The sequence below is a fragment of the Dasypus novemcinctus genome, chromosome 24 (assembly GCF_030445035.2).
Source record: "Dasypus novemcinctus isolate mDasNov1 chromosome 24, mDasNov1.1.hap2, whole genome shotgun sequence".
NCBI classification, from domain to species: Eukaryota; Metazoa; Chordata; class Mammalia; order Cingulata; family Dasypodidae; genus Dasypus; species Dasypus novemcinctus.
Genome location: NC_080696.1, coordinates 50,721,171 through 50,743,682, shown reverse-complemented (window position 1 = coordinate 50,743,682; position 22,512 = coordinate 50,721,171). Strand labels below are relative to the sequence as shown.

Below are 22,512 nucleotides of genomic sequence, written 5' to 3'. Positions count from 1 at the left end.
GCTGTGGGGGGATTGGACACCTGAGGTCTGGAGGCTCTAAAGAGCTTGGCAAGAAACCGAATGATTGATTTAGAAGTGGAAACACTGGAGCCAGAGTGCCTTGGTCCAACTCCAGGCTCTGCCCCTAGCTCTGTGACTTTAAGCTGCTTACTTACCTTCCCCATGCCTCAGCTTCCAGATCTGTAAAATGGGCTCATAGCCTAATAGGGCTGTAACATTCAAATGCAAAACAGAACAATGTTCTGTTTAGGAACACAGACTTTGGAGCCGATCACCTAGGTTCATATTTTGGCTCTGTCTCTTAACTGTGTCCCGTGGATAAAGCCATGTAACTGCTCTGTGCCTCAGTTTCTCATCTGCAAACTGAGAGTTGTGAGAATTAAATGAGTTAGTATCTGTAAAGTCTGGCATGGAGTAAGTGTCAAGTGTTTGCTATTACTGAAGAGAAGGAGGAAAGAGGAAGAGAATAAAGATGATTTATTTTTGCCTTTTACAGTGTCCAGCACCAAGTATGTGCTCATAAAAATCACTCACAAGGCCACAGCAGTGCATTCCAAACCCTGGCTTTGACCTTTGCCTTGAGCAAAGCAACCCAGAGATAGAAAAATAGCCCTAGGATGGTTTGTGGTCTGACTTCTTGGGACCAGTTCCTTGCATTTTCCCCAGGGACTCGGAGACGGTAGATGGAGAAGCACCTTCTTCCAAAGGGCACCATTTTAAGCCCGACATTGCCATGTTCTTTCCCAGCTACCATCCAGGGGGCCACAGACTCAAATGCCTGCAGTGGCCAGGTAGGTCTCATAAATGAGTGACGTGGCCCTGTCTAGGGCAGAAGGGAGCGGCAGGGACCGTGGCAATGACAGAATCCATGCCCCGTCCAAGGGACAGGGCCCCCTCGGCTTCCGTCAAAGGGGGCCGGCCGAGACCGTGGGCCGCACTGGGCATTTCAAGAGAAACCAGAAATCCAGAGTTTCATACAAACTCTCCCAATGTTTACAAACTCATTTTTTCCTTAAAACAGGTGTGAAACAAAGTCATATCCGAGGGCCAGCCCTGGCTGTGGGCTGCCAGTTTGCAGTCGCAGGTTTGCATTCTCGGTGGTTATCTGATTCAGAAGAGAGTGACAATGGAACAGAAAGTCTAACCACTCACCATGCCCTCCAGATGTGCCAGGCACCTGGCATAAGAGCACCTCGTTTAATCCTTACAACCAGCACCCTGTGAAGTGGGTCACTGTGGAACTCCCTTTGACAGGCGAGAAAACTGAGGCTCACAAAGGTTAAACAGTTGGCTCTATCACTGGGCTGGGAAGCGACGGGGCTTGGCTCATCCTCGCTCAGCAGCCCTTGCCCTCGCCTCTCTCTGCTGGCTCTGAAGGGAAGACCGTCTTAGGTTGATCAATTGCCTCCACTCCGAAAAAGGATGCCTGCCTCTGCATGGGGTTCAGTAAGTTTTCTCAAACCCTCCAAGGGCCCAGGTGGTTTCCCTAATGCTCCAAAGTGCCAGGAAGAAGGAGGGAGTGTCCCCCACCCTCAGCCTTGGCCTGGGACCCCAGGGCCTCCTTGGTGGTACTTCCAGCAGGGTCCTTCCAGCTTCAGAATCAACATGCAGGTGAAAAGATATTATCTTGGGGACAGCTCCGAAAACTCCAGAAGCCTGAATTTGCTTAAGTGCAAATTCCTTGCAACGTTACATTTGACTAGGCACACATTCCTCTGGATTGCACAACAGTTACACGGCCTTCGTGCCCCATGAGCAGGCATCCAACGCAGGCAGCAAAGGACAGACAGGGTGGCAGATCACCAGCAGCCAATCCCAGAGCCGGCCACAGAAAGGGTTAAGCCCGATGGGCTTAGCCCAATGGTTAAACATAATAGCTTAATGCCTTGTGCTAACTCCCAGCTCGACCAGGAAGGCTGACAGATCCCAAACCGAGCAAACAATAGCTGGAATTGTTCTAGCAAAAACTAGTCTGGCTACATCATTTGCCAATAATTTTTTAAACAGATTTAACTCTCCTCTGCTTCCTTGACTTCAGCCCGACCTGAAAGCAAAAGGCAGACAAGTTCTTGCCTTGCATCAAACCCCGTCAACAAGCCGCCTGCAATGGGGAGACTGCAGGAGAGGGCCGAGAGGACAGAGCCTAGAGCTGGAGACCAAGAGCCTGCGGGACACACCCAGGGCAGGGCTGGGAAGCAGGGCCCAGAGCAACTGTCCTTCAGTGGGCTCAGAACCACGGGGACAGGCCAGCGTTTCTCGGAACTGGAGAGCAAGAAAGGAAGTTCAGAACACTAACGAGCACGCTTTTAACTCGAAGGACTAGCCCAAAATGTTAACGATGTACAGCAGAGTTTTGGTTCCAGAGGCAACAATTTAAATGGCGGAAGGAGAAACAGTACTTTTGAAAGGACACGTCTCCTAACTATTCCACGGGGTGAGAGCCAACCACAGGCCCCCAAAAACTCACACCAGGAGGGCCTACCTTCGAGGTCACTCAGGGCCCGGACATCAGCGCCAGCGCGGTCAGGCTTCAGTTTATCTGGACAGTTGCTGTTTACAGTACGGCTGGGTGAGATCACTAGTTCTAGCATTTCCTTGTACCTGAAAGAAAACAAAGGGAAAATGTAATTTATTCATTAATTATGCATGTTTACTAATGATTCCCATTTTTTCCCTAAGAGTATAAATATTAAAGCTGATTACCTAAACCCAGCCTTCTTATAAATTCCACATAATAAAAATTCACTAAAGTTTTCATCAAAGGGAAATGAGGAATTAAAATGAAGTACTTGTTTCCCTCTGGAGAATACACCCACTTGATTAAAACTTTCCCCTCCTTCATACTGTATTTTGCCATTAGAAAAATTACATTATGGTCTCTTTTAAATGTCATCTGAATGAGCCGGAGCCAGGAGAGGAAGGGAGAAACAGGGAAAGAAGGAGCATTTGGATTTGGATTCGCGAAAGCCAGAAGGAGAGAACTTGTCGTTTACTGTGGTTGGGAGTGAAAAAATGACATATTTTACTTCCGCAGATGGAGGAAGGCTCAAAACGGCATCGGCGATATCTAACAAGTCCTACTGGCAGCGAACTCCCCAGTCCGTCCCTGTGGTCCCTATCGAGGAAGAAAACATGGACCCCGAAGGGCTCACGCTTTTGACAAAATGTTATGGGGGAGGAGAGAACAGGGACGAGGCTTCTGGGGTCTCTTTCAATTTTTACTGGAAACTTTTCCAACTCTTAGCACCATGGCAGAAAGGATTCCCCATAAAACTCTACCCACCGTGGTTAGTTAATGAGGCTAGTGGTTTAGCTACACAACGCACTATGCGGTGTAGCAAATTTCAAAGGATTAAACTACAACCAATAACGTTTAACACTAATTCGAACTGTCCTTGGAGGAAGGCTAAATTTATTGAGAGCATATCAGCATCACAAGGCCATTCCTGGCAGTATCAGTTATCATGGTATTAATAAAACAGAATGTACTGATTGGTGGCACAGAGGTTATAAACTCAGATTCTCATCTATTCACCAGGGTTTTTTGTGTGTTTTTCTTTCCCCAAGGAACACCATGATATTAAAGTGCATACAAGCTGATGAATGGACATCTAACCTGTGGCTAGAGTCCTACTTTGAGAGCCTATGCTATTGTATTTACGCACTGCCCTAGCAATGAACTGCTAGGTAGCCTTTATCGCTGCTAACCTAAACAGGGCTGCATCCAGACCCTATGGTCCACTTTAAGAACTTCTCTGTAAACACACACACACACACACATACACACACTTTTTTTCACCCCCAAGAAGGAGGATTTCTGGGTCATGGGGAATTGAATTTGACCAAGTATTAGCAAACCGTTTTTCTTAACTCTTGCGCTAATCTATATCCCCACCAGAAGTGCATAAGCGTTTTAGTTTCATACATTCCTGTTAGCACTTGGCATTGCCCAGCTTTCTAATTTTGGCCAAACTGATGGGTAGAAAGAAGCATCTCATGGTTGTTTTAATTTGTGTTTCTAGGATTATTAGTGAGCTTGGGGATCTATTTATGTAATTGTGGGCCATATGAATTTCTGGGACCTACTATATTAATTAATATCCTTTATTTTTGCCCATTTCCTTTTTTTTTCTTTCTTTTCTTTTCTTATTGATTTGCTTCAGTTCAGTTCAGTTGTGGAGTCTGGTTATTTCGTGCACCATTTGTTTGAGATCCTGCAAATTTCTTCTCTCTTAATTTGTCATTTGTCTGTTATCTTTATTCATAGTGTCCTTTGTAGAATAAAAACAAATCATTACTTTTTTGCCCAAAAATTTCTTCTTTTTAGGTATAAAAATTCTTTCCCTAACTATGGGCTATTAAAAATTCTTCCATTTAAGCTACTCAGAATTTTACCTCTCATACTTAAGTCTTTAATTCATCTGAAATCTGGTTTTTTTTATGGCCTAAGGTTGCGTTTTTCTCCAATATTAGAAATGAAGCAATTTTCCCCAGCATCTATTAAACTTACTGCCGTCCACCCTCAGCTATAATGGAATAGCTTCTCTTAGTTCAATCTTACCACCCTGATTAAAAAAAAATAAGAGCTATTAAAAATTGGTTTTAAGGCATCAGAGGACAGCCAAGGCAGTCAGGACTTGTGAGGCCAAGATCCCAGAGAGATGAGAAATGGACTGACCTTCTCTACCACTTCTCCCCTCAAGACATCTGCCAATTTATAAGTAAAGAAGAAAAAAGTGGCAGCCTTGGAGTTTTCCAGTCTCACTGGACTGGAGGGACAAATTTGGAGTGCAGGACTATCCAGGCAGTAAGGACACAAGGAGCAATGATCCTAGAAATATGAGAACCACAGAGAAGCGAGCCTGATATTTTTGACAGTTATTAGCTTTGAGGCATTTGCTGATACCCAAGCTGGGTGGAGTGAGAGAGGCAGAGAAGCCGAACAGAAGGGGTTAGTTAAAAAGCCAGGAAACTAAGCTGAGCTTTTGGCAATCTCTCAGTGCTGGGAGGCAAGAATTGGAGTTCACATCCCATGAAGGATGAGGAGCTTCTGCAAATACATCAGGCTTTTAAATGAGACCCCTGCAGGTTTACTCCCTTGGAGTAAGGCAAATCAATAAGATCCTGTCTTGAAGCATTTGAATTCCTTACTGGATCAGAGTGATTTGCCTCCACTATCACCACCTGTCAGAAGAAATGTAAGTTTTCTTTTGGAGATGTCATCATGGTAGAGTTTCCACAATTTTCATAACAATGTTTACCACTTAATAAAACATTTCCGGCTTGCAAAGAGACAAGACCAAATCATTAAAAAAAGTGCGAGAGAGAGAGAGAGAGAGAGAGAGAGAGAGAGAGAGAGAGAGTAACAAACAAACTCACATGAGATTTAGATTTTGGAGTTATAAAACATACATTCTCCAATAACTGTGATAATAAGTTTAAGAAAATAGATTCAATATCAACAGTGCTACTAGAGAACCAGGGTCTTTGGGAAAAAATCAAATGGGAATTCTACAACTGAAAAACACAATAACTGAAATTTAAACTTCAAAGTTGGGTTGAACAACAGGTTGGACATAGTAAAAGAAAGGATTAGTGAACTGGAAGATAGATCAGTAGACAAATTTCAAGGAAATAATTGGAAAATAGGTAAAACAGCATGAGACACAAGGGACATGGTGAAATATCTAGTATACATGTATAGAAGCCAAAAAAGGAGAGGAGTGAGAAAGTAAATCAAAAACACTATTTAAAGAGAAACTGGTAGATAACTTTCCAAGACTGATGAAAGACATCAAGCTATGGAATCAAGAAGTTCTGTGAAACCCAAGCAGGATAAATACAGAGAAAATCACTCCTAGTAACATCATAGTCAACTGCATGTATAAAAGAATATATTAATCTTAAAAGCAGCTAGAGGAGAAATAAGAAATGATAAGACTGATAAGTGACTTCTCAACAGAAATGATGGTAACCAGAAACTATCCCTTAAAAATTAAGATAAAATAAAAATGAAACAAACCAAAACTGATATATTTGCCATTAGTAGACCTGCACGACCAAAGAGGTTTTGAAAGTATGAAAATTCAGGAAGGAATAAAGTGTAACAAAAGGATATAAATATGTAAGTAAGAGGGGGTAAGCATGTTAACATGTTCTAAGGACTCTGCATTGTCCTGGAAGTATTTTTTAAAATATATTTTTTATTTATTTTTAAAAGATACATAGATCACACAATGGAAGTATTAAAAGTACTCATTTGAGGTAGATTTTGGTATATATCAGGGGTACATGGTATAATCTTTAGAGTAACTACTCAAAGAATAATAAAAAAGGTATACTAATAAGCTAATAGAGAAGAAAAATGGAATAATAAAAACACTTGATTAATCCAAATGAAGGCAAGAAAGTAGAGAAAAAACATATGAGGAAGCAGACTTGGCCCAGTGGTTAAGGCATCAGCCTACCACAAGGGAGGTCCATGGTTCAAACTCCGGGCCTCCTTGACCCATGTGGAGCTGGCCCACGCGCAGTGCTGATGCGCGCAAGGGAGTGCCGTGCCACGCAGGGGTGTCCCCCCGTAGGGGAGCCCCACATGCAAGGAGTGTGTCCCATAAGGAGAGCTGCCCAGCGCAAAACAAAGTGCAGCCTGCCCAAGAATGGAGCCGCACACACAGAGAGCTGACACAGGAAGATGACGCAAATAAAAGAAACACAGATTCCTAGTGCCACTGATAAGGACAGAAGCGGTCACAGAAGAACACACAGCGAATGGACACAGAGAGCAGACAACTGGGGGGGGGGAAGGGAAGGGGAGACAAATAAATTAAAAACAAATCTTTAAAAAAAAACAGATATGGGCAAATGGGAAAAAATAAAAGGGTGTGTTTTAACCCAAATTTATCATAATTATATTAAATTAAATGTCGGGCTAGGTTGACTTACGTACCCCAGAAAAACACATTCTCAGTCTTAATCCATTCCTGTGCGTGTGAACCCATTGTAAATAGGACCTTTTGAAGATGTTATTTTTAGTTAAGGTGTGGTCAACAGAATGAGGATGGGTCTTAGTCCTATTGTTAGTGGACTTACAGAGAAGGCCACAGGAGAAAGCAATGGGATGGAGCCAGAATCCAGAAAGCACAGGAACCCCGAAAAGAAAGGAGAGGACCGCGCCATGTGACACAAGGGCCGAGACGCAAGGGCACTGGCGGCCGGCCCCGGAACACCACAGTCTTTGGGCGGAAAGCGTCGGCTTGCTGACTCCTTGACTCTGGACTTCTCCTAGACTCAGAAACATGAGCCAATAAATTCCTGTTGTTTAAGCCAACCCATTTTGTGGTATCTGTGATTATAGCCAGGAAAATTGGACAAAAGTAAACAAACGAAATACTCCAATTAAAAGACAAAGATTATCAGGCTGGGTTTTCTAAAAAACTAACTCTATGCTTTTTACAAGAAACCCTCCCAAATAATAAAACACATCAAGGTTGACAGTAAAATATTGGAAAAAGTTACACGGTGCAAACACCAAACAAAAGAAAGCAGTCCTAACTTCAACAGTTAAAATAAAAGCCATCATGAGACAGAGAGGAAGATACAGTCATGGTAAAAGGATTCACCCACCAACGCATCACAGTCCAGCCCTTCCAAAATTGACGTGCATGGTACTGACTCCAAAAAGGACGACACAGAAATAGCTGACTGAGCTTGGGTCTTTGGTAGGTAATGCAAGATCTGAAATTCAAAGGATAGTAATTCAAATGTATCACCCTTTGCAGCAAAACAAAAAGCCCTAACAAAGCCAAAGCAACGTGAACATCAATCCTCCCAGAGTAAACAGGACCCTGACTTACGAACCTGAGAACCGTCCTCTCCTGCTGCCAGTGGTAGCCACAGGCACTGCTGTCTTGCAGAAGCAAACCATTAACCACAAAGGGTAGGCATAGGAACAACTCAAGCCAACTCAGTTTCAAGAGTTAAGGAAGCCCTTCCAAAAATTCTAGCTGTGGCTTTCATTTCCCCAGCATCTATCACAGGCAATTTTCCTGCTCACTTTTACGTGACCTCCTTTCCTTCTCACATCCACCGCGGGAGATATAATGATCTGCCCTGGATTTCCCAACAGGCCGACAGAAAGGCAGATTTAGGGCTAAGCAGAGCCCAGGCACCGAGAAAACATGGATCACGTTCCGTTTTGGTCAACTTCCCCAGATTCTGCCACGGGGACCTAAAGCGAAGCTTTAAAAATTTCAGCGCACAAGTGAGGTTTGTGTTGTAAGGGTCATGTTGTTTCATTCTTGAATTACATGTGGCAGCAGGGGAGGGAGGCTGATCTCAGGGGTTTGGAGGCCTCTGAAGGTCTTAACCTGGTCCTGATAACAGCACTCATTTTACAGGTAATACAAATGAAAATAGCTAACACTAGAAGAGAGTTTACTTTGGGGTCAGGCTCTGCTCCAAGCAGGGACTGGCTCACTTAATCCTATGAGGGAGGTAGAGATGAGGAGACTGAGGGTCAGGGGTGACCCGGCTAGTTAGTGGCAGAAGCAGGATTCACAACCAGGTAATCTGGCTCCAGGGGGTCTGTGCTCTTAATCAAAGTAGAGCAAGTAGAACTGAGCCACAATTTGAACCCAGGGCCCATTCAGCTCCGAAGTCCACTAAACGACCCGGCCAGAGCATCTGGCCGCAGGGGTTCAAATCTCAGCTACTTCTCTAACAGCTGTGTGACCTTGGGCACGTTCTTTAACTTCTCTGTGTAAAGATGGAGAAAATAATAGTATCCTCCTCTCCCTGCCTGGGTTATCCTGAAGATTAAGTAAAAGAAGGCATGAGTGAGTGCTCAAAACAGTAGCTGATATTTCCATTCACACAGACAAAAGCTGGAAACACACAGTTTCATTCCAGGTAGACCCTGGGAACTGTCCTGAGGCTCACCAGGAAGCCACCGGCCCCTGCTGTGGTTTGAGGGGCAGAGCTGGGTTCTTCTGCAATTTTGGGGGGAAGGCTTTTCTCATGGCCCTGTCCCTCCCTCTTCCTCACAATTAGCTGAAACAGGAGTGCAGCTGATTCTCTTTGCAGGGGAGGGAGAAGAGAAGTCAGCCAGGCTTAGCAGAGCCTGGGGGGGAGACGGGCAGCCTCCCTTTCCAGGAGGCAGGGGAAGGAAGCAAGGACTTGGGAGTCGCCTTGAACGTTTTTCTTCTGTGGCGCTGTTGAAAACCCCCCGTGCCCCCGCTGCTCCCCAACCTGCCGAGAAGCGTGGGAAGAAAGAAGCATTCGAAAGCCCCCGCCCTCTGGCCTCCTCCTTGGCCTGCTGCGGCGGGCGGCTCGCGCCATTTGTTACCTTGTCACCACTCCCATCCCCGGGGACCAAGGAGCACCGGGGGAGCACGGGGCTGCCGGAGGAGCCCGAGAGATGACAGCTGGAGAGCGGGGGCTGGGAGAGACTTCAAAGGCTGGAAACGGATCAGAAGCAGACGGAGGGTCCCAGACGGGCGGGGGGCTCACCTTTCTGTGCCCCCAAGCACACTGCACTGGCTACCTTGGCTGAGGACAGCAGCCCTGCCTGCTGGGGGAGCTGGACGGAGAGGACAGATGGCCAGTCGGCCAAGGGGACCTTAGAGAGGGCCAGCTCCCAGCATCTTTCAAGGGCTTAGCGACTCAAACCTGCTGGCAGCAACGACAGGCTGTTGGACTGACAGCAGCTGTGGCCCAAACCAGGCCAGTTCTGGCCACTCCCAACATCCCCATTGGATTTGAAGTCAACGTGCATCTGCTGCCTGTCCCCCCCACCCCGTCCAGGCCCCCTCACCTCAGCAGGTGCAGTCGCTCACAGCCAAGCCCAGGACTGACCCGCCCCTCCCTCTCCTTCAACCATCCCACCCAAGCCATCGTCCGGTCTTGTCAAATCCACCTCCTGAACACTCCTGGAACCCACTATCTGCTCTCCACCTCCACGGCCACTGCCCAGGTCCAAGCCACCCCCCCTCTAACCTGGATGGGTGCCACAGGCAACGCGCACATTTCCCAGGCACCACTGGGGCCTCTCTCCAGACCATTCTCTGCACAGCAGCTCGAGGAACTTCTGCAACGTAAATCTCACCTTGCCCTCACCTCATCCTTACTTAGAATCCTCCGATTGCTTTCTGTTGTGCTTGGGACATAGCAGCCAAGGCTGGCGTGACCTGGCTCGGTTCGCCACCCCCCACCCGTTTCTCACTGTCACTAATGGTTTGGCCCATTCTCCTGTCACAGGGTCTCTGCACATTCTGTTCCCTCTGGTGGTAACACCATTCCCTCCTATTCATTCTTCAAGGTTTCAACTCTAGCACAAATTCCCCCAGCTCAGCCTTTGGGTGGGGCGATTCCCTGTGGCAGCTTCCACGGGTCCACCTACCTCTTTCACATGCCAGTCACTTTAACAATGTCTACAGGTGTTTCTACATGAATCAGTCTCTGTCTGTCTCCCCCACCAGAGTGTAAGCTCTCCTATGGCAAGGGCCATGTCTATTTTGCCCACCATTACAGTCCCCAAATTGCCTATAGGGCTTGACCCTTGATAGCTTTTAAATAAATATTTGCTGGATGATGAACAAATGTGTTGCTGATTGAATGTGTCATTTATCTGATATTTAGACTCCCTGCTATGTGCCTAACACTGTGCCAGCTGCCAGATACAGCAAGCTGTCCCTTTTACAGGGCTGAGTTATCCCCAGTTTGCCACAGTCACTAGCTTAACTCTGACCCCATTTGCATTACCTGCCTGGCACCTTTAGGCATGGAGTTTGAGTCCCCTGGGTTACTCAGTTCTTTCCAGCTTAGCTCTGTAGGTAGGACAAGGTCAGAAGTCCATGAACGACTGCTACTGTCCTCCAGGCCATCCCAGAAAGGAGAAGCGATCCAAAGGCTCCCATCTTCCTTAATTATAGCTATTATCTCTTTAAGCTCTGCTGGCCCCATGCCCTTGGGGTCGTAGAAACGTTGAGCAACACCTTAGAGAAGACAGTCATCACCTAAGAAGGAGTGTGGCGCGAGGAGCGGGCTCCTGGCACGCTGGCCTGGTGGGCCTTCGGGCAGTACTGCCCCCCTTTCTTTTGGAAAACCGCCTCTCCCTCACTTTCAGTCCTCGTGGCTTGGGTGGGGCATCTCTCACCCTCTGTCCACAGTGCTCGGCTCAGGGGTGGTGGTCACAGGACACCACCGGGGCCAGTGGGAGTCGGAGCTGCCGGCAAAGAGGGGTTTTCTCTTCCACTGGACGTGAACCTGGCGGCCGTCCACTTGAGCTGCTGGTGGCCACCTTGCCTCCCGTGGGGCCTGAGAACGTCATGACCCCAGGGGGTGGCAAAGCACCAGGACTGAGGACTGCCCGGGCCCGAGTCCAGCCGTCCCTCAGCCAGCTCTGCCTCTGGCCTTCGGAAGCGCAGGAGCTGGTTATCTTTGCTTAAACCAGTCTGGATGGAGCTCTCGGTCATTTCTGCTGATACAAATGGGGAAGGAGAGCATTTTTGAGTTTTCCTGGGCAGAGCAAAGCTCTGAGCTAGACCAGTGAGTGATAACCTTTAGTTGTGACAGGCCAGCCTCAGGCTGGTTCGGGTACACTATTACTGTCGCTACAGATTTGTAACTCCATTCTGGACCTCCTCCCCTGAATGCAAGAAATCAGCTGCCTTGCCTTCTCACTTGGATGTTTTATACTCGAGCCTATGGATGTCAAGTGTATACTCAAAAACCCCTGATGTTTGCTTTCCTTCATTCCAGCTCCTCCCACAGTCTCTCCATCTCCACAAATGGCACCTCCAGATGCTCCTGCAGATGGCCCCAAATCCTAGGGCCATTCATGACTCCCCGCTTTCTCCCATACTCTACATCCCATCTGCAGCGTATCCTGTCAGCTCTGCTTTCCAAACATGGCCAAAAACTGACCTCCACTGCTACGGCCCCAGTCCGAGCCACCAGCGTCTCTTGCCCGTTTTATTGCAAGAGCCTCCTAACTAGTTCTCTTGGTCTGTCTCAGCCCAAGCGTCTACACTCAAAGGATCCCATTTCATGCCTGCCTTGTACAGTTGTGCAGGTTGTCTAGGGCACGACCGGCGAGGCCAGGTGTGGCAGGTCTGGTTAAAATACAGCCCAGCTCGCGTCACTCCTTTGCTCACAGCTCTCATGGCTGCCCATCCTATGGAGAGTAAGACTCCGAGCCCTTCCCCGGCCCCAGGCAGCCCGGCCGCCCCGGCTGGGACTGGCCTTCCCCAGGCTCGCTTGGCCCCAGCCACACTGGCCTCCTCCCTTTTGCCTCTCCCCGACCAGCAATGCTCCCACCTCAGGGCTTTGCTCAGGCTGTTCCCCTGGGACCCCCCAAATTCTCTGGCTAACCACATGCCTCCCCCACCACCTCCCTCGTATGTACCCAAACACCATCTCCGTGAAGCACACCCGGCCGCCCTTCCTGAAATCCCTACCCCCTCCGCAGACCCCGGGCCCTTCATGGCTTTCTTCTTCTCCTTAGCATTTTTCACTCTACGCTTATTTATCTTGCGTACTGTCCCTCTCTCCCACTAAAATGTAAACCTCTTGCATGCGGGGATTCTTTTTTTTAAATCTACTTTATTCACTTCCGAATTCCCAGTGCTTGGAATACAGAGGGAGCACAATAAGTAGGCATTGGCCAAATTAAGGAATATGATTTCCAATAATAACATCTGCTAATGACAGCTAATATTTAATGAGCAGTTATGCAGGTATTTTTGTAAGTCCTTTATGTGCATTTTTCAAGACAACTTTAAGAGGAAGATTTATTGAATAACTCCAAGAGCATATTTCTATGCTCATTGTGCATATGAGGAAATAAGCTCCAAGAAGGTACAGAGCTGGCCGGAGGCCATACAGCTTGTTAACTATGGAGTCAATGTTGGAACCTACGTCCATCTGTCCCAGGGCCACAGCCCTAAACTGCCACTGCTGACCTCTGCCTCAGTCTGGACAAGTTCGAGTAATTCCCTTTCTTTTTTTTTTTTAATACCACCCCCCCAGTGGCTTCCTTTAGAGTGCTGTCTGCTCTCTGTGTCCTTTCACTGTGCACTCTTCTGCGTTTTTGCTTGTCTCCCTTTTTGTTGCATCACCTTGCTGAGTCAGCTCTCCGCGGTGCTTGCGGACCGGGCGGCACTCCGCGCCTTTCTTTTTTAAAATCAAAGTGACTTCAAATCCACTGGGAAGGTTTCACAGCACCCCTTGAATTCCTGGTAATGCTCCTACGTGTTTCCCCAGATTCAGCCTGGAAATTTCCCTGTTAATGCCTAAAGATGAGGAGATTTTGAAAAAGGGGGTGGAGGGGAAGACACCAGAACCATCTGAATATAAAAATATAAAAAGCAACAACTTTACTTCTATTTATTTATTAAAATTTACCCCCCCCAGATGGTGTCTTCATCTGTCTGCTCATTGTTTGCATTCATTTTTTTTTTCCTTTTTCTGTTTGTTGTCTGTTCCTTATTTATTTTCTTTCAGAGGCACAGGAATGGAACCTAGGACCTCCGTGTGGGAGGCAGGCACTCAACTGCTTTGGACCACATCCACTCCCTGCTCGTTTGTTTTTGATTGTTGCCTGCTTGTTGTTTTGCTCATTGTTTTTGCTCGATGTCTGTTCATTGTCTGCTCACTGTTTTCTTTAGGAGGCACCAGGGACCAAACCTGGGAATTCCCATGTGGGAGGCAGGTGCTCAACTGCGCAAGCCACATCCATTCCCCCAAAAGCAACGAATTTTATTTGGAAACACTCTCGTTCTTTCTCTCCCCACCTGTATCAAAAGGGAAGGGAAGAGTCCCAATTCTTGAGGAATACAATAAAATACACAATCAGCATTTCAGTTCAGTGGTTCTCCAGACAGAGCTCAAGTTGGCATCTCAGCCATGGGCCCAGGTACCCAGTTGTCCCACACTCCGTATTTTAATAAGTGAAGAAGTATCCCAGGTAGCAACACAGCAAGGAAGGGCTGGGACAGATAAAGGGGAAAACCAGGTTTCCGACCACCTACACGAAGCTTTACAACCCCAGGCCTCACAAGTTCCTTAATGTCTAACACATTTGGAGGCAAAGGGAACACATGGGGTTTCTAGAACAACCCTAATTTCAAATATTTAGACCTAATCCAGGTTTAGAAAACGTGATTTTAAAAAAACATAGGAATAAAGAAGTGAGAACAAGAAACTTGAGATGATTTGACACTAAGCAGGACGACAGCTTATGAGCTCCCCGTGAGCAGGCTCTGCTCTGAGCCCTTCCTGCTCATTATCTCATGTAACCTTCTCAACAATCCTATGACCTGATGCCATTATTATTATTAATTTTTAAAAGATTTATTTTATGTCTCTTCCCTACCCCCCCCCCCATTGTCTGCTCTCTGTGTCCATTCACTGTGTGTTTTTCTGCATCCGCTTGCATTATCTGGCAGCAGTGAGAAACTGCGTCTCTTTTTTGTTGTTGTTGCATCATCTGCTGTGTCAGTTCTCCATGTGTGCAGGGCCACTCCTGGGCAGGCTGGTCTTTTTTCAGGTGGGACAGCTCTCCTTGCAGGGTGCACTCCTTGCACGTGGGGCACCCATACCGCAGGGGCGCCCCTGTGAGGCACGGCACTCCTTATGCGCAACAGCACTGCGTATGGGCCAGCTCACCACACGCATCAGGAGGCCCGGGGGATCAAACCCTGCACCCTCCATATGGTAGGCAGACACTCTATCAGTTGAGCCAGGTATGCTTCCCATTATCCCCACTTTACAGCTGAGGATACTGAGGCCCAGTGGAAGTTAATAACCTGACCAAGGGCACAGAGCTACCCAGTGATAGGGAGTGGCTTTGAGCACAGGCAAGGCTGCCTCCAGAAACCACCCTGCTTCCACCCGAAGCCGGTCTTCCATATATTAACAGAGTTCTATTCTCTCAGAGACATTTAAGGTTTTGTTTTGTTTTTTTTGCTTGTTTTTTAAGCTATTAATGCCGCGTTCTGCAGACTATCTATGGGGAAACTGGTATTTTTTCCTCAATCCATTGCAAATCAGTAATGTTGTAAAATAAAAAAAAAAAATTAATTACTGAAAAAATAAGAAAACAGTGACATGCACAATACAAGTCCCAAATTTTAAAAGTTGGACTCAACAGACATATAATTGCTCTAAAAGTTTTTAAATGTTTTTCCGTACTCATCTCATCTCACCTTGTCCCAGGGAATAGCACTGGCTGGGGAACCGTGAAGGTCACTGACAGCCCAAGCAGCACAGGCGCAGGAGGCTGTGTGTGCATTCTGAAACACGCATATCACAGCCTAGGTGTTCAGCGCGAAAGTAAGAGAAAAATAATCTGTCGGTGCGGCCAGCGAAATTCAGGGGCGGCCTTCACCACGGCAGACTACCTGCCATGGGACGAGACCCACAGGCGACCAGGACTGGGTCACAAGCCCCTCCCCTTGTCCCTCTTAAAATTGGGAAGTTGCCATTGAATAGAAATTGCAGGGGAGGGGTAGGGCGGCCCTACACTGGGAACCATCTCCCCAGGTGAACAAGATGCTTTCAGTCTCTTCTCCAAGGCCTGAAATAAAGCAGGGACAGAGGTGGAACTAAATTCATTGATTCATTCAATGTGTCAGGATACCAGTCATTTAGAATTCAACTAAACATTGATTCTGCACAAACTGCATTCCAAAAAGAAAGTTGCTGCTCATTCACTAACTTAGTTCATTTTTTTTTTTTTTTTTTTTGAGTGCTTTCTAAGAGCCAAGCTGTTCCAGACACAGGATACAGAGCCGAATCAGAAAGACAAGCTCCCTGTTCCCATGAAGTCAACATGCTAAGGTGGGATTCACTGCCCTAACAGGCAGAATTCATCAATGGGTGACCCCGAATACCTAGGTGTATAGGTGGTATAGTCAGCCTGTGCCCTGCACTCTAATATCATAAAATGCCTCAGCGTTCAGGCCATGTCCTTTCACAGGTCCAGCTTATTCTTTTTAATTGCTGCATAGTATTCCAAGGTATGGCTATACCACAGTTCATCTGGTCATTCTCCAGGTTTCCTAACTTCTCATTTTTATGAGTAATACCATAATGAACTGGGCAAGTTTTTTCTTGGTTATGCACACGTTTGTCTAGGAGATATGTCCCAATGTTAAAACACCTGCTTAAAACTGTAAAAAGATATTTGCAAATTGTACCCAAGAGTAGCCAATTATATTTCAATTTATATTCCCAATGCCAATGTCCTGTTTCCTTGCCCCTTGCACTAGTTCTACTTTCCTCATCTGAAAGTTTTTATCCAAAACTCTCTTAGGAAGACTTAAGCAATTATTTTAATCTACCTCGACAGAAGTCTATTCCTCAACCCATCTCCCAGCCAATTAGATTAACTTCTGAGAAGTCTCATGTCAGAAAGGAAAACTAGCATGGATCTAGAATCACAGTCCCAGACTAAACTCTCCAGCTTATGCCTCCTTCATGTGAACTTTGTGCAGTATAAAAAATTGGGAAATGGGAGAGTTTTTACTACATTTCTCTTATCCCCAACGGTCTTTAAAACAAGAGGGCATTATTTGGCTAATCCAGTTTTCCTGTTCATGAGATTTTTTTAAATTCTTATTTTGAGATGTTTATAGACTCACAAGAAATCACAAAAATCCTACAGTAGGTTATCAGGTACTTCTTCACCCAGTTTCCCCTATGTTTATGTAACTATAGTACAATACCCAAACCAGGAAATCAACACTGGTACAATGTGGGCATAGCCCTGTATCATTATGTCACATGTAGATTCCTGTAACCACTGCCACCATCGAGATACAGAACTATTGCATCACCACAAAGATCTGCCTCGTGCTACCCCTTTATAGCCACATCCAACGTTGTGCCCCACTGTTCCTAACCCTGGCAACCACTAATTCGTTCCCATCTCTAAAATGTCATTTTCGGAATGTTAAATAAATGGAATCATACAGTATATGACCTCTTGAGATTTGGCATTTTAAAAATTACATTATGCAAGTTCATATGCCTAAATTTACCATACGTTTTCCAATATTCCTGAGGCCCACAAGAGGCAGTCTGCAAAAAAAGGACGCAATGAGCTGTGACAGCCTGAGACAGGGCCACACAGGCGCTGCAGATTTCTGGTTGGGTTGGGCAGGGCCCGGCAGCAAAATGCAAACTTGAGAGAATATTTTTAATGCACAGCTATTAAAAAAACACACAAAAAACAACTCACACCCCAACCCACAAGCAACAAAAGAAGGCACAAAGCAAAACGTGAAGGACTCTGGCTGTGGGGGAGGACGTGTCCTTGCCGGGACAGCTGAGGAAGCTCAAGTGCTCGAGCGGCAGGCGGGGCGGGAGCCGGGCACGCTGCGGCGAGGCGCCTTCTCTAGGCGGGCGCAGAGGCGGCGTTTGGAGTCTGCAGGCCCCATCCCTCCTCTCAGCAGATACGACACCCGCGCCCTCATCCCTTCGGCCTCCCTCTCTCCTGCTCGCCTCAACCCCGGCCCGCTGCAGATACGCCGAACCATCGAAACCATTTAGAAGAGCCGTGTTCTGAGGCCTTGGGATCGCAGGCGTTTTAATTTGTGGAGGGGGTGGGGAGGGGAAACGGATAAGAGAGAAATATTAGCGAAAGAGTAAGAGAAACTAAATATTAGAGAGGCCTCTTCACTCTGCCTGCAGCGTACTCCCCTCAGGAAGCGCCAACCATTATGAAACTGAAAAAAAAAAAAGAGTTCACGTATATTAAGTGCTGAGAGCCAGGCCCGTTTTAAGCACCGCTTGTGTTTCAGCTCCTGTAATTTCTTCCCAGCGGCCCATGAGGTTGGGAAAATTTGATCCCTTTCTTTTGTTATTAAATTGTCTTTTTTTATAAGGTACACAGATCACAAAAAATGTTACATTAAAAAATATAAGAGGTTCCCACACACCCCACCCCACTCCTCCCACATCAACCACCTCTTTCGTCATTGTGGCACGTTCGTTGCGTTTGGTGAGCACACTTTGGAGTCCGCTGCACCACATGGATTATAGTTTACATTGATCCCATTTTACAGATAAGGAAAATGAGAATCATAAGTTCAAGTCACTTGTCTGAACTCCACTGTAAGTAGCAGAGTCAGAGCTGAAGCCCCAGCCCTACATGCTCTACCCATCTACCATCTGCCCCTGACAAGAGCAGATGTCTTAAAATTAATCTTTTCTAATGACTGATCTCCTCTAATTACATCATTACCCTGAAATTGCATGAGCCATGCCATGATTTATGAGTTTTTAAATGTTTTTCTTCTTATTTGGAGATTGGCTCAATTTGACATGATTTCATAAATGAGGGCTAAAAAAATTCCAGCCCTCTCCCTTTTTTTGGAAAACGGTTTATGGTGAGGGCTAGAATTCTTTTTTTTTTTTCCTTTTAAAAGAAAATTTAAAAAAAGAAAAAGCAGAGTGACTATAGAGAAATGAATCACTGGGCATCTGTCATTCAGATTCAACATTTTTCAGCATTTTCCACACATGCCCCACTGAGCTTTTTGGTTTGTGTATTTCATCCTTTGCTGAAATGTTTAAGGCAAATCCAAACGTCAAGTCTCTTCTCTGTGCCATACTACATTTAAAAATATGCACACTTCAATCACACTGAAAAAAATTCACATGAATTCCTTGTACCATCTTAATCCCAGACCATATTCGGTCTTCCCCAAATTTCTCGAAATCCCATCTTAAGGTTGGTTTATGAGATTCAGGATCCAAAGATACCCATTACATGTGCTTATAGTGCCTTTTATTTAATGCTGAAAAGCCTCCGCTTCCTTGCCTCCCCAGGCGATGGACACGTGGAAGAGCCGAGGTTAGTTTCCTACATTGTGGCTCATGTTCTGAACTTCCCTGTTTGCTTCCTCGTGGTGGTGGTCACCTTACTCCTCTTTCCACCATCTTTCCCACAGTCTGTAATAGCTCTGGAACGCAAGCAGGTTCAGGCTGATCTGGGCAGGGGGTAAGAACGCTTCCTAAGCGGTGCCCAGCGCTTCCAATGCGTCCTATCGGGAGGTCCCAACATCCAGGGGCCACTTCCAGTGCTGCTGGCAGGGCTCGGTGGGTTCGAGGTCATCCTGCCTCCACTAAGTTCCCCATATACCTTCCATCTAACGGCTTTGTTCACTAATGCGTATGGCCTGAATCAATTCATTACAGATTTAGAAATTTGGAAAAATACAATTTTTAAAGAAAGAGATTCAAGAGTATTACAATCACATTGATACATTTGCCTAGCTATTTAGATTCTTGCAAACCCTGTCACAAATCTTTCTTCACTGCACTCTCTGGACCAGCCTGTGAGGTGGGTGGAGACAGCAGGAATTAGAAACAATGATGTGATGAAGCAGGTTTTCTCAGGTGCGCAGCTGCATAGGTTCAAATCCCGGCTCTACCACTTACTTACTCAAGATGTAAGATACTGCCTAACTTCTTTGCCTCAATTTTCTCACCTGTCAAATGGAGATAAAAATAGTCCCCACCTCCTAGGGCTGTTGTGACAATGAAATGACTTACTAATGTAAAGGTCTTAAACAGATTACGATACAGCTCTCAGGTCCACACGTAGAAATAAAGAAAACTAAGAGGCCAACAAGTTAAGTAAATCTCCTCAGGTCCCACAACTAATGAGAGGCAGAGCTGGAAGAAGGCGCAAATTTCTTTCCATACATTACACTGTCCCAATGGAATGTTTTTCCACATTTTGAAAATAATCACAAATAATTAAGAAAAAAAAATCCTTTGGCCATAATGACTTAGACTAATACCTAAACTGCCTAATATAATATTTAACACAAAGCGCGGCATGACGCAAGCCCTGCCCACCCTCCAACCGCGTCTCCTGGAAGTGCCACCCTTATTCCCGCTCCCACAAGGACACTGGCCTCTTTCCTATTTCCTCAAACCTTGGGAGTTGGCTCCCACCTCATGGCTTCTGCGCTGCTGTTTCCTCAGCCACAAATACTCTTCCCCCAGATCTTTTCCAGGCTCACTCTCGCATTTTGTTCCGGTGTTTTCTCAAATGACGCCTCCACAGAGATGCCTTCCCTGATCACATTGTCAAGCCCATTCCCCCAACCATCGCACCACTCTCTGTTCTCTTACCCTCCTTTATGTCTTTACAGTTGTGATCTCTATCTTAAAATATATTGCATATATATTTGTCCATTTTCTGAAGGCCGGAGTTTGCCTGTCTTGTTCACTGCCATTTCCTTTGCAGCTAGTACAGCAATTGTACTTGCTGCTCTGCAGTCAGTCAGTGTGAAAAACGAATAATGAATAATGCCCCTATGGCCTCAAAATGTGATAGTATAGACAATGATCATGCATGCACCATTTATCCAGAGCATTTTTTATATTTAATTCCTTTTTACAGCAGAAAATTAAATACATGCTCATGGAGCAACATATAATGTGGAAGGATAAAGTCTCCCATAATCCCACTGGTTTGTACTAATCGTCTTTCACAGTTCAAGGTACACGGTGATAGATTAAGTGATCCTCGTATCCTCTCTTCTCCCCTTCTACAATAAAAGAACTCCTGGTTTTTAGATGGGCACGGTCTTCTTGAATGAAGACATTTCTCAACATGCCTTGCAGTTCTGTGATCATGTGTCTAAATTATGGTCAACAGGATGGAATCAAAAGTGATGCATTCAGGGAAGCGGCTGTGGCTCAATCAGATGGGCTCACGCCTACCATATGGGAGGCCCTGGGTTCGCGTCCCAGGGCCCCCATGTGAAAGCAGGCTCACCCGCACGCAGTGGAGAGCTGACGGCCCATGCGACGTGGAGAGCTGACAGCCTGTGCGCTGCCGAGAGCTGGCGCAGCAAGATGATGCAACAAAGGAAGACAAGCAGATACAGAAAAAACTCAGAGCAAATGGACACAGAAGATAGAGCAAAGAAAGGAACAAGCTGCAAGGGGGGGGATAAATAAACAAACAAACAAATAAATAAATATAAAAAAAAAAAAAGTGATGCATTCAACATCTAGGTCATGCCCTTAGAGGAATGGGCTGAACCTGCACCTTTTGCCCTCCCTACTTGCTAGAACGCACTGTGATGGAGAACAATCTTGCACCATGAGGAAAAGGGCAACATCTTAAGGATGATGACACAAAAAAGTGGAAGAAGTCAGGGTCACTGATGACTTCAAAAAGCAGAGCTGCCCTGTCAGCTCGGACTTTCATATTACTTGTTATTTCTGCCGCTATTATTTTGGTTTTCTGTTACACACAGCCAAATCCAGGTCTATTTGTCTGCCTGCCTATCTATCTATGTATCTCCCACCAGATTCTCTTCTATGCATTTATTAGTGTGGATGGGTGACAACTTTGTATTAATAGGGAATTTTGAACACATACAAAAAATACCTAGAGTCATCTAACGAATCCCTGTGTAGCCATCAATCAGCCCCAGAAACCACCAACTCATGGCCAATCCTATCCCATTTTAGAGTATTGTGAAGTAAATCCCTATAATATAATTTCATCTATAAACATTTCCGTGTCAATCTCTTTCTCTCTAAAAAAAAAATAAGGATTTCTTTTGGAAACATAGCCACAATATCATTATCATGCATACAAAATTTCCCAATGTCACCAAATGCACAGATTAGTTTATTTTAACAAAAATTCTGCTGTGTACATTTTCATTCCCACTTAAAAATACTGCGTGGGCAAAGCTGTATGTTAGGACACAAAGAGCCTTCTAGTTGTTTTTAACAGCTGCATAATAGTTCATCGAAGTGATGTACCAAAGGTTATTTAACCATTTCCCAACTGATGGACATTCAACTTATTTACAGTTCTTCGGCTTTTTAAATCAACAATGCAAAGAACACCTACCTATCTCAGGATTTCTCAGCCTTGCTGCCATAGAGGTTTGGGCTGGATAATTCTTTGGAGGGGGGCGGGGGGGGGGCTGGCCTGTGGATTGGAGGATCCCTGTCCCTTCTCCTCACCAGATGCCTGTAGTACCTTCTCATTGCTATGACAACCAAAAACATCTCCAGACACCATCAAATGTCCCTGAGAGCCAAAATTACCCCGCTGAAGAACCTCTGCTCTCATTATTTATATGCACACTTGAGCAAATCAAAAACTCTCATTTCTACAGCAGAGGTCAGTAGAGAAACAGAAACAGAGCAGTTTTCAAAATGGCGCTACTGGAGAAAATAGCCAGTCACACACCCACTCTTAATTTTAGTAGATATTTTCACTGTGCTTCAATATGACTCACTGTGACAATGTGAGAAGTGATTCTTCACAAAATCTACAAGTTTAGCATGTCAACCCAAGACCCCTTAAGTTGACCTGTTTTTTTAACATCATGCCTCAGGCCCAAAGATCTGATGGAAGAACATGAAATATATTTTATAAAATTGGCCTTAGAGACAGGAAAAGCATCATAACTTTTATGGACCAGCACACACTTAATTATAGAGTTTGTTGGAGGGAACATGTGT

General features: G+C 45.7%; 1 protein-coding gene across 7 annotated transcripts in view; it reads right to left on the bottom strand.

Moving 5' to 3' along the window:
• EYA2 (EYA transcriptional coactivator and phosphatase 2) overlaps positions 1–22,512 on the bottom strand; it is a 297,037-nt gene that overhangs the window by 201,019 nt on the left and 73,506 nt on the right. For 6 of the 7 annotated variants that reach the window (XM_071211753.1, XM_004469912.5, XM_071211754.1 and 3 more), the window contains exon 2: positions 2,483–2,601. In XM_071211753.1, coding sequence (XP_071067854.1) covers positions 2,483–2,591 — 109 coding nt within the window. In that variant the 5' untranslated portion in view covers positions 2,592–2,601. Of the gene's footprint in view, positions 1–2,482; positions 2,602–7,626; positions 7,738–22,512 lie in introns of all 7 variants that reach the window. The other variant, XM_058287182.2, reaches the window with a different exon arrangement.